General features: G+C 64.2%; 1 protein-coding gene across 6 annotated transcripts; it reads right to left on the bottom strand.

The window, feature by feature from the left end:
* Nucleotides 1–535: 535 nt before the first annotated feature.
* On the bottom strand, nucleotides 536–10288 carry PTPN7 (protein tyrosine phosphatase non-receptor type 7). Of its 6 annotated transcripts, none has more exons than XM_059998965.1 (11): nucleotides 10256–10288; nucleotides 9111–9458; nucleotides 8519–8702; nucleotides 8148–8232; nucleotides 6929–7005; nucleotides 5661–5798; nucleotides 5212–5322; nucleotides 4416–4573; nucleotides 2993–3101; nucleotides 2054–2194; nucleotides 536–1894 (listed from the first exon to the last, which is right to left on the bottom strand). In XM_059998965.1, exons 2-11 carry the CDS (start codon nucleotides 9167–9169, stop codon nucleotides 1868–1870), a joined length of 1089 nt encoding a protein of 362 aa, XP_059854948.1. In that variant the 5' UTR covers nucleotides 9170–9458; nucleotides 10256–10288; the 3' UTR covers nucleotides 536–1867. The 6 variants fall into 6 exon arrangements, 4 of the variants coding, with proteins under 4 accessions (XP_059854948.1, XP_059854954.1, XP_059854962.1 ...); XM_059998971.1 differs by having other exon boundaries at nucleotides 2993–3106; XM_059998979.1 differs by lacking the exons at nucleotides 536–1894; nucleotides 2054–2194 and adding an exon at nucleotides 2259–2386 and having other exon boundaries at nucleotides 2993–3106.
* Nucleotides 10289–13473: the final 3185 nt, after the last annotated feature.

The raw sequence follows: 13473 nt of genomic DNA on the forward strand, positions 1-13473 counted from the left end.
GCGGTAGGAGGTGTGGGGCTTGCAGAGATGCTGGTCCTGGGAGGACCCAACCCCGGGGCTGCTGGACCCCCTGAGCCCACACCCCGCTTTGGGCGTGCCTTCCTACTTGGCCTCCACAGGCACTCACGTGGCGTCTGTGGCTTCAGTCAAAGGTGCGTAAAATTTCAATCTGAACCACACCTGCCAAGCCCAGCCGAGTTGACCCCAAATGATCTGTTGCCGAAGTGGAGGAATCACAAAGTCCTGGCCCCGTGCAGTATCCTGGGTTATTAAGTTACTAACTTACATGGGCTTTCTAGTCCTTGCCCTCTGTGAGTCCCTCTCTAGCGCCTAAGGAACACCTCTGCCCGTTTCCCAGACTGACTCCAGTGTCACTTTGTTTCACGCGGCCCTGGAAGGGCTGGAAAAGTGCACGTCTGGGGTGAAGGTCAGCAGCCTGTTCTTGGCCTGTGGATTCTCACTCTCTCTACTGATGTAAAGAGGCTCCAGAGGCCTGAGAGGAAGAGGGACAGAAGGAATGACTCAGTCATCCGCGAAGTCTTTATTTTCCCACCTGGTCACTCTTCAGAGCCTGTCCTCAAGTTCTGGGACGGGGTTGGGGTAACAGCACCCAGGGAGGGGAGGGGAGCCTGCCACCTGTGCGGTGGCTTTCCTCCTGTGGGGTCTGAGCTCAGGGAGGACCAGGCGCCTGACGGCCCAGCACCCAGCGCCACGGGCCCCGGGAGTGCCTCTCATAGGGCAGGAAAGCTTCAGGAGGGTGTGAGCCCATTCCCAGGCGGTGAGGAAGGAGGAGACCAGCAGAAGCATTAGGAAGTCACCCTCGGTTCCAACGCTGCATGTTTTCCAGAAGCGCTGTCTGAGGGAAAGGCCAGCTGTTCTCCGGGACCCAGCTCCTTGGGGGGTTCCTCGGAGAACTGGCCCCGGCAAAGGCAGCCCCCAGGGGCCAAACACCTGGAAGGATGGTGCCTGCCTTCCCCCCATGGGCAGCCCATCTCGGATTCAAGGATGAAGGATTTGGACGCCTCCCTGGGGTGTGGTGGTCAGCCCTGACATAGAGCTGGGGGGCCCTGGACATCGTGTGGATGTGAGGTGCGGAGGGGAGTTAGCTCTCCGGGGTAGACTATGGGGGGTCCGGGTTCAGCCTGAGCCCCTGGGTCCACGTAGGTGCTTTAACCCGGGTCGCTCATGGCAACAGCCAGCCGTCCAGGTGTGCTCTGCAGGGAGGCGGCCATGGCGGGGCTGCTTGTCTAAAGTCAGGTAGCGCCCTCGGCCCCATGCTCGTCTCTTGTGTCCTCCCTGGGTACTCGGGGTCCCTTCTGGGGTCCGAAGGCAGGCAGAGGATGCTGGGCCTCCCTGGAGAGTAGCTGGGGTGGGTGGCCGGCAGCTACGGAGGCAGGGGCAGCCGTCTGGGCCTCCAAGGGGTCCACACACTTTCCCTCTTCTAGAGAGTTCAACTGTCCCACCAGGTTAGCTCCATAGCCTGCTCCCCGGACACTCGTGTGGGCACAGGGGCAGTCTGGTCCCTGCTCTCTTTGGGGGGTGTCCAGCCTCACGGATGTGGGTGAAGAGGCCCTGCTAGGATGCTGAGGACTTGGCCCAGGTAGCACCAGGCTTTTCCCAGCTCAGGTCATCGGCCTGTGCTCGGGCTGGGCCAGGGTGGGGGGCGATCTTGGGGTCACTCTCTCGCCAGCCCCAGGAAGGGGGTGCAGCTGGAGTGGCTTCTAGGTGCTCCTCTGGTGGTTCTCCCCCGGTGGCAGTAAAGCACCTGATGTCCATGTCCGAGGAGGAGACTGAGGCCCACGCGGCGTTGCAGGGACCAGGATGCCCGGGCCTCTTTCCCAGCTCTTGTAGAGGTCAGCCGCCAGCTTTAAGCTCGGAGGGACATGGGGGGCCTCTGCAGGGAGCAGGGGAGTGGGCAGTGCTGAAGGACAGTGTCTAGCCCTGTCCTCACCGTCCAGCTTCCTGTGACCCCAGACACACCCCGAGGGGCACCCTGTTCCCATGCCCACTCAGGGGGTTCCCCAGGTCACAAGGCCCACTCTCCCAAACCCACCTTCCCAGGCCCGGGGAGGCGGCCCTGCGCGGGGGAGGGTGCCAGGGTCAGGGGCTGGGCTCCTCTGGCAGCTGGGCGGCATACAAGGCCAAGGTGTGGTGCAGGAACTCGTACTGCTCCGCGGTCTGGATCATGCCCCCCCTGCGGGGAGAGGTGCACAGGCCGTGAATGGCGGTCCAGAGGGGAGAGCCTGAGCTTCCCGAAGGCCTGTCGGGCTCCTCCTTCCAGGTGCGTCCTCTCTGCAGCGGACCCCTCCCGCTGCACCCTCCCCAGCCCGCGGTGGGGGTAGGAGGGGCCCCATGCGGGCAGGCGTCTTCTCTGACCCTTCAGCTCCTGGGGAAGAACCAGCCCCTGAGTCCCCAGGCTGGGCCAGGAACATTCCTGACCCCAAGACTTCCTCTTCCCGGTAATCTTAGAAGTAATAATTCTATATATGTGTGTAGTAGGTGCTCGTGTTCCCCAAATACTTTCACATCAGTTAACTCATTCCTTACAGCAGCTCTCTGGGGAAAGGGACATTGTCTCTCTCTAGATAAAGAAATGGGGACCCAGGGAAGCACAGTGACAGCTCGGTGAGATACACCCTGGTCCTCTCTCTCCAAATCCAGTGAGCTTCTGTGCATCGCCTATGGCCACCTAGTTTCTAGAACCAACCGTACTCTTTCCCCCCACCTTTCCCCTGAGTAGGGAATTTGGAAAAACAGAGACAAGAAACAGAAGAGGTTGAAAGCTCGGGTAAATCCACAGGGTGGCCTATTTACCTCTAGGCGCCCCACCTCTGCCCCCCGCCCCGCCCCCCGCCAGAGAGCTAAAATTCTAGATAGAGATTCTCGCCAGGGTGTGAGCTGCAAAAGAACAGCTCTTGGAGCGAAAGGGGCCCCTTCCTCTCGCACAGGAAGTGCCTGGTGGTGAAGGGCCCCGCTCAGTCCGCAGACCCACCTGTCCAGCCGCAGCTGGCACACGATGCCCAGAATGTCCACTTCCCCTAGGGCCTTCAGCTGTTGGCAGCCAATGCGGGTGGCGATGAAGCAGCCAGTCCGGCCGATCCCTGCGCTGGGTCCAGGGGTCCAGGGAGGGGGCGGGGAGGTCACAGGGGGCCGGGTGGGTGGGGAACAGAAGGGAAATAGGGAGGCCTCCACGGGGCGCGGGGTGGCCACGGGGGCGTCTGCATCCCTCGCTGGCCTCCCCCTAAAGCCGGTCCGGGTCGCCCTCGGGTCCCTGTGGGCGTTTTGAGGCGCTCCCTCCTGGTCGGTGGGGGGCAGCAACTTCCTGCTGACGGTGCCTATGCTGGGCTGGATGACCCCGCGGAACGTCCTTCCCTAACCACGCCGCGTCCTCACAGCTGCTGGCGCCCGGCCCCCTTGCCCGCCTCGGTCCTGCCCACAGTCCTGTCCCTTCTGCTCTGTCCTGCCCTTAACTTCCTCCCTTCTTCAGGAAGTCTTCCCCTGTGAGCCCCGGACCTCCCAGCACTGCGTCTGGGTGCACCTGCGGGAGGGGTTTCCCAGCCCCTCTGCCTGTGCTTTTGGCCGCTGTGTTCTAGTTAGCATATGCATCCCGAACGCCTTCCTTATTTTAAGTCTGTCCCCTGCATCACTCCACTTCTTACCCCGTGGCCTAAGTGTTCTTTGTAACTGGCAAATCCAGTTTTCCGAGCCAGTCCCGTGAGGCCCCTCGTCTCTTATCTTCCAGGCTTTTTCGTCCTTGCCCCCTTCCCATGTGACTCCGGCCCCTACTCGCTGACTCTGCTCCCAGCATCGTGTCAGTTTCTAAACTGCACCCCTGGGCCTTTGCACGTGCTGCTCCATCTGCCTGGCAGGCTTCCCCGCCCACCCCCAACACCTTCGCTTGGCTAATCCACCTTTCAGGTCTTAGCCTGGCTTAGAGGTCATTGCTCCCGGAAGATGTTCTCTGGCCAAAGTCTGGGCTGGGCGACTTCGTTCTGTGCCCCCCCCCCCCACTCCCCATTATGTCCTCATGCTGCGTCCTGTTCGTTTCGTTGGCTGTCTTTCCCACCAGACCATAAAACTTGGCAGAAACCAAACCGTCTTGTTCACAGCTGTCTCATCTAACACTGTGCCTGGCAAGACCAGGTTTTCAGTAAACATTCATGAGTGAATAAATGCGCTTCCTGACAGCGGGGATCATGTTCGTCTCCTGCCTCAGCAGACTGGGAGCTGCCTCTCTGGACTGTGCCTGGGTGTCCAGCCCACACGTCCAGGTTGTGCAGCCAGAGGGAAGGACAGAGCGCTTGCTGAATGACCTAGAGTTTCCTGTCCAAGTAAGACCTGGGCCTGCTCTGCTTAGACTCCTTCCCAGGAGGGGCCCAGCGGGGAGGAAGGGCTTCGGGGGAGGGGGCACATACCTGCAGTGGACCACGATGGGCCCAGTGTTGGCAGCCGTCTCTGGGCTGTCCTCCACCTCGGCCACCAGGCGCAGCAGGGGCCCAGCCGACTCTGGGGTCTGGTGGTCAGGCCAGGCCGAGAAGAGGATGTGCTTCACTGACCGGCGCTCTTCCTGGTGCTGGGTGGGGACAAGGCATGAGAGCAGGGCACAGGATGAGGGCATCGCCCGTCCCCTTCCCTGGTGCTGGGGCTGGAGGGAGCCCGAGCAGAAGACGCCAGCCTGGTCCCGTTCATTTTGCTCCACCGCTCCCTCCTGGGACACCTCTGGGGAGGGCGGAAAGACCCAGGTTCCAGTCCTGGCTCTGCCTCCAGCCAGCACGTGACTTTGGGTGAGTCCCTTGACCTCACTCTCCTCACCTTGAAAATGGGACCATGATGCTCGGAGGATAGAGAAACGCTTTGGAGAGCAGAAGACGCTACACAATAACAGATGCGTTTTTAGGCCCTTTTACAAGTTATTAAGCATCTTGTCAAACGGCCCGCGGTTCCTCCAGCAGTGACTCCAGGACCCCGCTCCCTCCTCTGGGCGCTTGGCACAGACCGCTGGGCCTTCCTGGCGGTTCCCACCTGGATCGTTGGCGCTGCCCTACTGGACTAGAGGCTCCCTGAGGGCGGCACCCACATCCCTCTTCTTCTGGTCCCAAGCAGCTCTTTACATGTGGGTTCAAGCAGGTTTCCCTGAGTAAACCTGTGCCTCCCAGGGAAGTTCCAGAGAGTGAGGGTGGCCCGACTTCCCTGCGGACCAGAGAGCGGTACCTGGATGGTGAGCTGCCTCACGGCGTACTCCGGGCGCTCTCTCACGTCCTGGACCTGGATGCGGAAGGGCCCGTAGGTCCCCTCCTCCGTGGGCCAGTAGTGGACACACTTCTGGGGGGAGGGAGCTGGGAGTCAGGGGCCAGGGCAGAGATGGGAGCAGGGACCCCCCCACACACCACCTGCGGCATTTCCACCCTGCTGCGAGGGCTGGGCTGTCCTGAATTTGACACCTGCAGATAAAGTGTCCCCCCCCCCCCCCCCCCCCCCCCCCCCCCCCCCCCCCGCTTCTGGCTGGGGCTGGCCTCCCTGCCAAGTGTCTCAGGAACTGACAGGTGTCCTCAGCTCCCAGGGGAGGCCCCTGCCCGGAGCTGCCCCAGCAGGGGTGTGCTGCAGACGTGGGTGCAGCCTGTCCGTCTGGGTTCGCCAGGGACTGCACCTCAGCCTCCTACCTCCTTGCCCTCTCGGAGCTGTGTCAGCATGACGATGAGGGACGTCTCCTCCTGCCACACCATCTCCCAGAAGTCTGACACGGTGTTGGGCATAGGGCCCTGGGTGGCGATGTAGGCCTTGTCCTTCCCACCGTATCCCTGCAGGCAAAGGAGGCCGGGGAAGGGTGGGCGGTGAGGCCAGGGCCCTGGGGCGGCCAGACCTGCAGGTGCCGGGCTCAGGCTGCAGCCAGGGACCGTGCAGCCCGGACACACACGTCACAGACACACACACCAGACGCCACATGGTGGACACGACACGGGCTCTGAGTGAGAACATCCGGGTTCCAACCCCTGTTCTGCTCACTGCCTGTGCAGCCGGGAGCGAGTTTCCCAGCTTCTGGTCTGTAAACGGGGAGTAATGGCCATCCAGCAGCACGTGGTGCAGACCAAACTCTACGAAGTGTGTTGGGTTGAGTCTAGCATCTTTCAGGGCCTCTGTGACTGTCCCCTTCCTCCCCTGCTGCTCTCTATCGAATACTAGCGCAAAAGGCAAGAAACAGTTCAGTAGTTATCGAGCGGATGTTTCCCTACGTGCTACTTTGTGCGTTTAGCAGCGAGGCCTAGCACACTCCTGCCAGCCTTTTCTCTCCCTTTCAGGATCCTCAGCTTCTTGCTCCTCAGGGGACGGTGAAATCCAGACTCCCCAGATTCCCCATCACCGGGCCGCGTTTCCCCCCGCAGGCGGCCCCGGGCTGCGGGCTGTTCACCGGGGCACCCGGCCGCGGTCCCACCCACTCTGAGCCGCTAGAGGGCGCAGTCTGCACCTGCCGCCTCCCACCCCTGCGGGCTGACGCTGGGGATGGAGCCCAGCTGGCCTCCCCGCCTCCCGGCTCCTCGACTGAAGCCGTCTCCACGAAGGAGGGGCTGCCTGGAGCAGCGAAGGCCAGAGGGGAGGGAGCCTGCCCAGCGCCCCCAGCTGGCGCTGCACCTTCCGTGCAGACCTGGGAGCCGCAGGCTGGGCCTGGCCCGAGCCGCCCTCCGCGCTGTGAGGCTGGCAGGGGCGGCGGGACGGGGTGCGCCCAGGAGACCGGGGTCTTCCTTCCGGCGTCTGACGTCTGCTCTGTGCTCCTGCCTGGCGTCCTGGCCTGTTTGCGCCGGCTTGGCTCGGAAGGGCTGTGGCAGCCGTGGTTCGGAGCTGGGACACCAGGTGCCCCAACCACCAGCCGTGCTAGGTGGTGTCCTGGGGGTTCTCTGGACACAGCCCCCCCACTTCTCCGCCGGCGACTCACCCGGATGTAGTTGGCGTTGATATAATCTCCGTCCTCCCGGCTCTGCCCCCGACCCAGACAGACGCGGCTCTGGGGGTCTAGGAAGTAAAAATCAGCAGAGGCCACAGGTCAAAAGGTGACCAGCGAAGCAAACTCACGCAGGGCCAGAGAGAGAAGTCCTGTGCTTGTCACGGCACCTGCGAATAGCAGGTGGCCGATACCTATGGCATTATTTCATATGCACGCAGAAGGGAGCCACCGAATGTTCCTGACCAGCAGTGGGCCATGGTCAAAGAAGTAACTGGGAAGGTTCCCTGGCTGGTGCTGGGCAAGATGGACAAGCGAGGAGAGGGCTTTTACTGAACGACATTCTAGTTTGGAGATCAGTGAGGCGCAGAACAGGGTCATAGCAATACAAATGGAAAAAGAGATATTGTCTCCTGAGAGGCCGGACTGGAACTGAGGCTTCATTCCACCCCCAGGGCGAGTCAGCCTGGCTGTCCGTCCAAGGGGGCCTTTCTCCAACTCCAGTCCAGGCCGGATGAAGAAGCAGGCTCCCCAGGGCCAGTTGGTCTGGACGGAGGGTGCCTCGGGGCCAGGAGCAGGGCAGTCCCCCTTCCTTGAGTGCTAACAGCCCCTGGACTGGCCCAGGCAGGCAGAGGGCTGTGGCCTCCAGACTGGGGGTTCCTGGAGGTGGCCTGGCCAGACAAGGGTGCTCTGAGCGGAGCGGGAGGGGAGAGTGTCCCCAGGCCTCGTGCTCAGAGGGCCTGTGCCTGCCTCTGAAGGACAGGAGGCGCTGACCCCGGGACCGCCATCTGCAGCCTCCTCACCGCGTCCATCTGAGGCCCTCCAGGCCCCTCTCGGGGAGCCGTCCTGACGGGGCATCTCCCCCCGCAGACCTGTGTGGGCCCTTTCCCACGTGGGAAGAAGAGGAGGAAGGAGGTTTGGTGCAACTGGCTGTGTGACCTCCAGCAAGTTACACAACTTCTCTGTGACCTGGTTTCCTCATTTGTAAAATGGGGATAAGAACACCATAGACCGGCTTCCTGGGGTCACACTGAGCAGCGCTGGCCTAGCATCACCCTGGCTGTGGTTACTTGCTCCCCTTCCCCGGCCAGGCCCGGATGTGGGCATTCCTCTGCCGGAAGAAGAGCCTCTGCGTACGGCAGCTCTCTCCTGGCTGAGGCTGTGTTCTACCTTCTGAACACCTCCAGCCCCAGGCCCCTGCCGCAGTCCTTACTTGGCAAGATGGTCTTGTATCGGTCCTTGGAGGCATGGCCAGGAATATCCAGGTCTTCAGGGCTGACAAAGTTTGAGGGGATCTTCTGGTGGGGGGAGGGAGCAAGTGAACAGCCAGCCCCCTTCCAGCCTCCTCTCCCTCCACCTTTCCTAGTAGAGCTGGGACCCAGCTGTTCGTCCTGGCATCAGGACGCAGGTCTAGATGTGGCGGAGGGCAGAGGAGGGAGGCTGGGCGGGTTCCTTCCTGGAGACCCCAGGGTTCTCTCTCCCAGGGGCCCAAAGGGGACAGGCCTGCAGGCCAGGGTAGAGTGGTACCAGCTGGCTCTCCTGATTCAGAAGGGCAGTGACGCGGAGGGGACCCCACGTTCTTACCAAGAATTCCTCTTCCAGCTGCTTGGGGCTGGGTGGCTGGTGTTGCAGGGCCCGGCGGGTGAGGGGGCGCCCGGCTGTGCGCAGAAAGTGCAGGGTGACCTCCTGGGGCGTGCGCACCGAGCAGATGGGCTCCACGGTCCCCAGGGACCGCACATCCAGCATCAGAGCCACATTGGAGCCGCGCCTGCAGCACAGACAGCCAGTGCCCCGTGAGCCCACGCGCGCCGGCCTCTGATGGTTACGATTGTTACGGGCACCTCTGGGGGGCGGCTCCTTGTCTCCCCTTGCCCCAGAGGCCCCGGGCCCTGTGCACCTCCGCCCCTTGTCGGCCAGAGCTGGTGCCCCCACTTCCCGTTCCCGGCCCGGCCCCTAAAGCTCTGACCAGCATCCAGGCCTGGAGGCCCCGGCCCCCTCCAGGGGTGCTCAACCCCACCTGGGGCTTGGGGCGCAGGTGCGAGGCTGACACAGAGCTTGTGCCCCAGACAGGTAAAAGGCATGCAAATGACATGCAAATGAGCACATCTGGTTTCCTTCTCCTGGAGAGGTGGCGAGGGTCCCGCAGGAGGGAAGCCCCTCCCGGAAAAGGTCTTACCTCTCCTGCAGGCGCACGTGCTTCTTGGCTGGCGCCTGGTCAGGTGGAAGCTGGGTCATGGCTGCCCTCAGGGGAAGGGGTGGCCGGTGGCTGTGCTCTGGAGTGCCCCCCCGCGGGCCTGGACCATGCTCGGGCGGGGGGGGGGCTGGGCCCAGGGGAGGCTCACTGGGCCATGACCTTTGACCTCTGGGCTGCCGGGCCGGCCAGAGGAGGCTCCCAGGCCCAGGCCGGCTTTCTGCTCTCTGGCACCTCTGTTTTCACTGGGGTGTCTTCCGTTCCCCAGGAAGTGGCGGTGTTTTCACCCTGGGAAGACCAGGATCTCTGCAGGGGCACCCAGGAGGCGGCAGCCTGTGTTTAGAGTGAGGGCAAGATGAAGGGTAGAGACTGTGGGTGAAGATAGGAAGGAATCGGGGGGCGGGGCGGGGCGGGGTGCTGCCCCAGCCCCACGCTGGAGGCCAGGTCAGGGAGGGCGAGGGGGGAACACAGCGGTTCTGGATGGAGGAAAGGCTCACACACACCCTTCCTGGGTGTACGGGGGCCTCCTCTGGACGGGAAGGTGGAGGCCTCCTGCAGCCTTGGAGCCGCCAGGGCCCCGGGCGCGCAGGCTGCTGCCGCTTCCAGCCCCAGGGGTGTCCTGGCTCCTGGGGTCTCTGTCCAAGGACGGAGGCTGGGGGTGTTTCCTTCCTCCTCTGCCCATCCCCCCCCCCCCAGCCCGCCTCGGTCGGTAACCGTCACAGGAAATGGCCTCACCAAGCCCTTGAGCGACAGCGCACATGGGGAGGCAACAGCTGGGGGCACAAGAGGGGGCGCAGAGGTGGTGGGGGGCCCTCCCCTGGGGTACGGTCCCCATCTTCCAGACCAGAGTCCCAGCTTCCGAGTCCGGGAGGGGCTGTGGGGTCACCGCGCCCGCAGGGGCCGAGCGGGCAGAGAGGCTCTCGCAGCAGGAGGGCCTCGTCCGCCTCTTCTCTCCCTTGGGGGCCCTGCCCGGCCCTCGGGGACGTCAGGGGGTCAGCACCCGCGCCCCAGCCGGGCGCCGTGGCCCCGGGCACCCTCCTGCTCATGCCCCCCCAGACGCCCTCCCGTGTCTCCCCAGGTCCCACAGCCCTGGCCCGCGGGGCTGCTCCCCGGCCCGCCCAGGTACGTACTGAAGCAGCTGTGCCCCCAGCGCCTCTCGCCAGCTGTCTGTCTGTCTGTTGGTCTGTCTTTGAGGGCTGAGAAGGCTTCAGGAAGCCAGCTTCCTCCCTCCGCCCCTCCTCGCTGCCACCCACGCACGCCCCAGCTGCCTGCTGCCACCACCAGGGGTCGGCGGCCTCCCGCCTCTGCCCCTGTGGGGGCCGCTGGCCTGTCCTGGCACCTTTGCCACGGGCCCGGCCCTGCTCGCTGGGAATGGCCGAGGTGCTGGGCTGTTCTTGACCACCCGGCCCCCTCCTCCAGGGCATCTCCTCCGGGTCCTGGGCGCATCCAGCCTCCGCCTGCTCGTGGGGCAGGGCCGAGCCGAGCCTAGCTCCAGGCTGCTCTGCAGAGGCCCGGGTACTCCGGCTCCCACGGACCTCGGCTGGAGACTGATTTCCACTTCTTTGCTTCTGCCTCGGAGCCTCGCCTGGAAGCCCTCGCCCCTTCAAGCCGCGGGAATCATGCCAGGCACAAACAGAAGTGGGCACAGACTGGGTGGGACAAGGGGAGGCAGGAGTTCTTGCTTCCCGAGGGGCCAGGCTCAAGGGTCATCCCAGGCCCTGAGCCGCACCCCGGCACCCGGCCGCCTCTGGCCTGAGCCAGGCCAGCTGCCCTGGGAGTCGGTAGTGAAGACAGCTTGGAGGGTAGGAGGGTCTCGGGGCTTTTCCCGTCCCCAGGCCCCCCCAGGCCTCCTCCCAGAGCCCTGACGTCTACTCAGAGACCCATGGAGAGCGGACAGCCTCTGGCTCTCACACCAGGGGACCCCCCCTGTGTCTTCTTTGCCGCTGGGGCGCCTGAAGCCTGGGCCTGGAAGGGGGGTGCCCAAGTCCAAGACCCCAATGGCCCACCTCTGCCTCACCAGCGGGCCTCCTGTTGGCTCCCTGCTCGGCTCCTGTCACCTTGAAACAGTCCCCACACCCTCTGCTCCCGGCGCCCACAATCCCATCCTTCCCCTTCCACCCACTTCTCTGATTCAGCCATCCATCAAAGGGTGACAGCAAAAACGCATGACGTACAACAGGCCCGGCGGTGGGCACGCAGGAGGGGGCGCTGGGGAAGGGCTGGCCTCCAGGTGGAGAACAGGATGGCCCTCTGGGGCTCGGGAGGTCCAGAGCTGAGGAAGCACTCGGCTCTGGTGCCCAGACGGGGAGGAGGGGGCAGGAGCCTGGGTGGACCTGTGGGGTGTGACCTCCGCCTCAACTGGCCCTCAACCCCACCCGTGTTTCCACTAGTGGATGGCGGGGGCCTGGGGATCAAAAGGGGGGCAGGAGGGGATTGGAAAGAGGGCCACCCACTCTGGGGCAAGCTGTTGATTGTTATCGAGAACAGGAAGCTAGGGTACCGCAGGCGTGGGGAGGAGGAAGCGGGTGAAGCTCTCCCCAAACTGCTCTGCCTGCGCCCCCAGGCTCTTAGGGTCTGAGCCCTCTGGCTGTGAGCACGCCTCCCTCCAAGGTTTGAGAAGCCGGAGGTTGAGCTCTTGGGTGGAGAGCAAGGAAGCTGGGGGCCAGGAAATGGGGAAGGGGGGTGGGGGGCGGGTAGTGGTTGGGCGTTAAGCAAGACCCCGAGGGTCTCTCAGCTCCCTTTAGGTGTGTTTGGGGTAGGTGGATAGTCACCTTGCCTCCTGCCCACCCCTCGCCCCTTTCCGCTCAGAAACGCCTGGACATCTTTGGAGGTGCAAACACACCTGCGGGGCGGGGGGCGGCACCGCCACAGGCCTCAGAGAGGACAGAGCCCTGCAACAGCCCCGCAGCCTGGCCTGGGGGCCGGGGGTCCCGCTGTGCCTTGTCTGGGGTGGACTCTGCCCCATCCAGGCTGCTGGGAGCACGTGAAGGCCTGTATGCCCCAGGAGTGACTCCTGTCCCCGAGCCCCCCCCACCCCCGCTCCTGGCGTGAGCCTGCCCCCAACAGCTCTCGGGTGGCTCACTCCAACTGCTGACTTGCATCCAGAGCTGGGTTCTGGGGTGCAGGAAGCCAGGAAGACCCTGCTGAGCCCTTGCTGAGACTGGAGAGTTACTGCTCCTCCCTGAGGCTCGGGCTCCTTCGCAGGATTGCCGCCCCCCCCCCACCACCAGGGGCCGAAGATCGCCCCTCCCACATCGGTGAGAAGGTGGAACCGGGCGCTCAGAGCTGTCAGCTGGAGAAGCGGCTCCGGGAGGGCCAAGGGCGCCGGAACTGTCCCCCTCCTCACTGCTCCCTTTCCCCACCTGGCCTTCACGCACTGGGCCGCACTGTTCCTCTGCAGCCGCTCCCCAGTCCCAGAGCTGTGAGCCCCAGGGTCCGGAGCCCCCCAGAGGGGCCGGTGTACCGGGAATTCCCACAGGCACTTGTTCCTGCCGCACCTGCTCGCCCCGGGGTCAAAGGCTGCCACCGATAAAAGCCCCGAGGCAGGGGTCTCGGGGACTGGGCCAGCTGCGGGGGCTCTGCACCCGGCCACGTCCTGCTCCCCTCCCCGCCTTCCTCTCCGCTCCTCTCTGGAGAAGCCCTGATCCCGGCACCCCACGAACAGCCCTCAGATCCTGGGCCAGCCCAGGCGGCTTCCATTCCGCGTGTCCCTGGCTGTGTAGGGGAGACAGAGACCTAGAGAGCTGGGATCCGCTCGGAGGACGCTGCAGAGAGCCCGGCTGGGAGGGCTGGTGGGAGTGGCTCTGGGTGCCCCCCAGACACCCAGCCCCCACCCGACCCAGTTTCCTGACACCTCTGGGTGCCGGCTGGTGCAGGGGACTTTCCATACTTTTCAAGCCCCTGGCTGAAGGACCCGCGTGTAGGCTGGCCCAGCCACCCTGGGACTCCCGGGAAGAGCCCTGTTCTTTGCTGGAACTCAGGCCCCTGTAGGAGGACTTCAGGACAGAACAGAGTTCTCTCCCTCCCAAGCCCAGAGCCAGCGAAATGGACATGTGTTCCCCAACGTGGCCTTTCTCTCCAGAGACCTTCCTGCTCCCGCCCTACCCGGCGCCTGCCGCCTTGATGTCCCTGGATGCCACACGCGCACGTGCACCCGGGCAGGTGTGTGCACCCTCGTGGCTCACGAGTGTTGCCTGCGTACACTGTCAGGCCACATACATGGCCAGGCTGCCGGCACGCACACCCCCTCGCCCCACGCAACAACCTGGTCAGACGGACCCAGGCCTATCCCCTCCCTGGGGACCTTTGCCGGGGCGTGGGAGATGCCCAAGGCCGGCCTTCAGCGGTG

The sequence above is a fragment of the Delphinus delphis genome, chromosome 1 (genome assembly GCF_949987515.2).
Source record: "Delphinus delphis chromosome 1, mDelDel1.2, whole genome shotgun sequence".
NCBI classification, from domain to species: domain Eukaryota; kingdom Metazoa; phylum Chordata; class Mammalia; order Artiodactyla; family Delphinidae; genus Delphinus; species Delphinus delphis.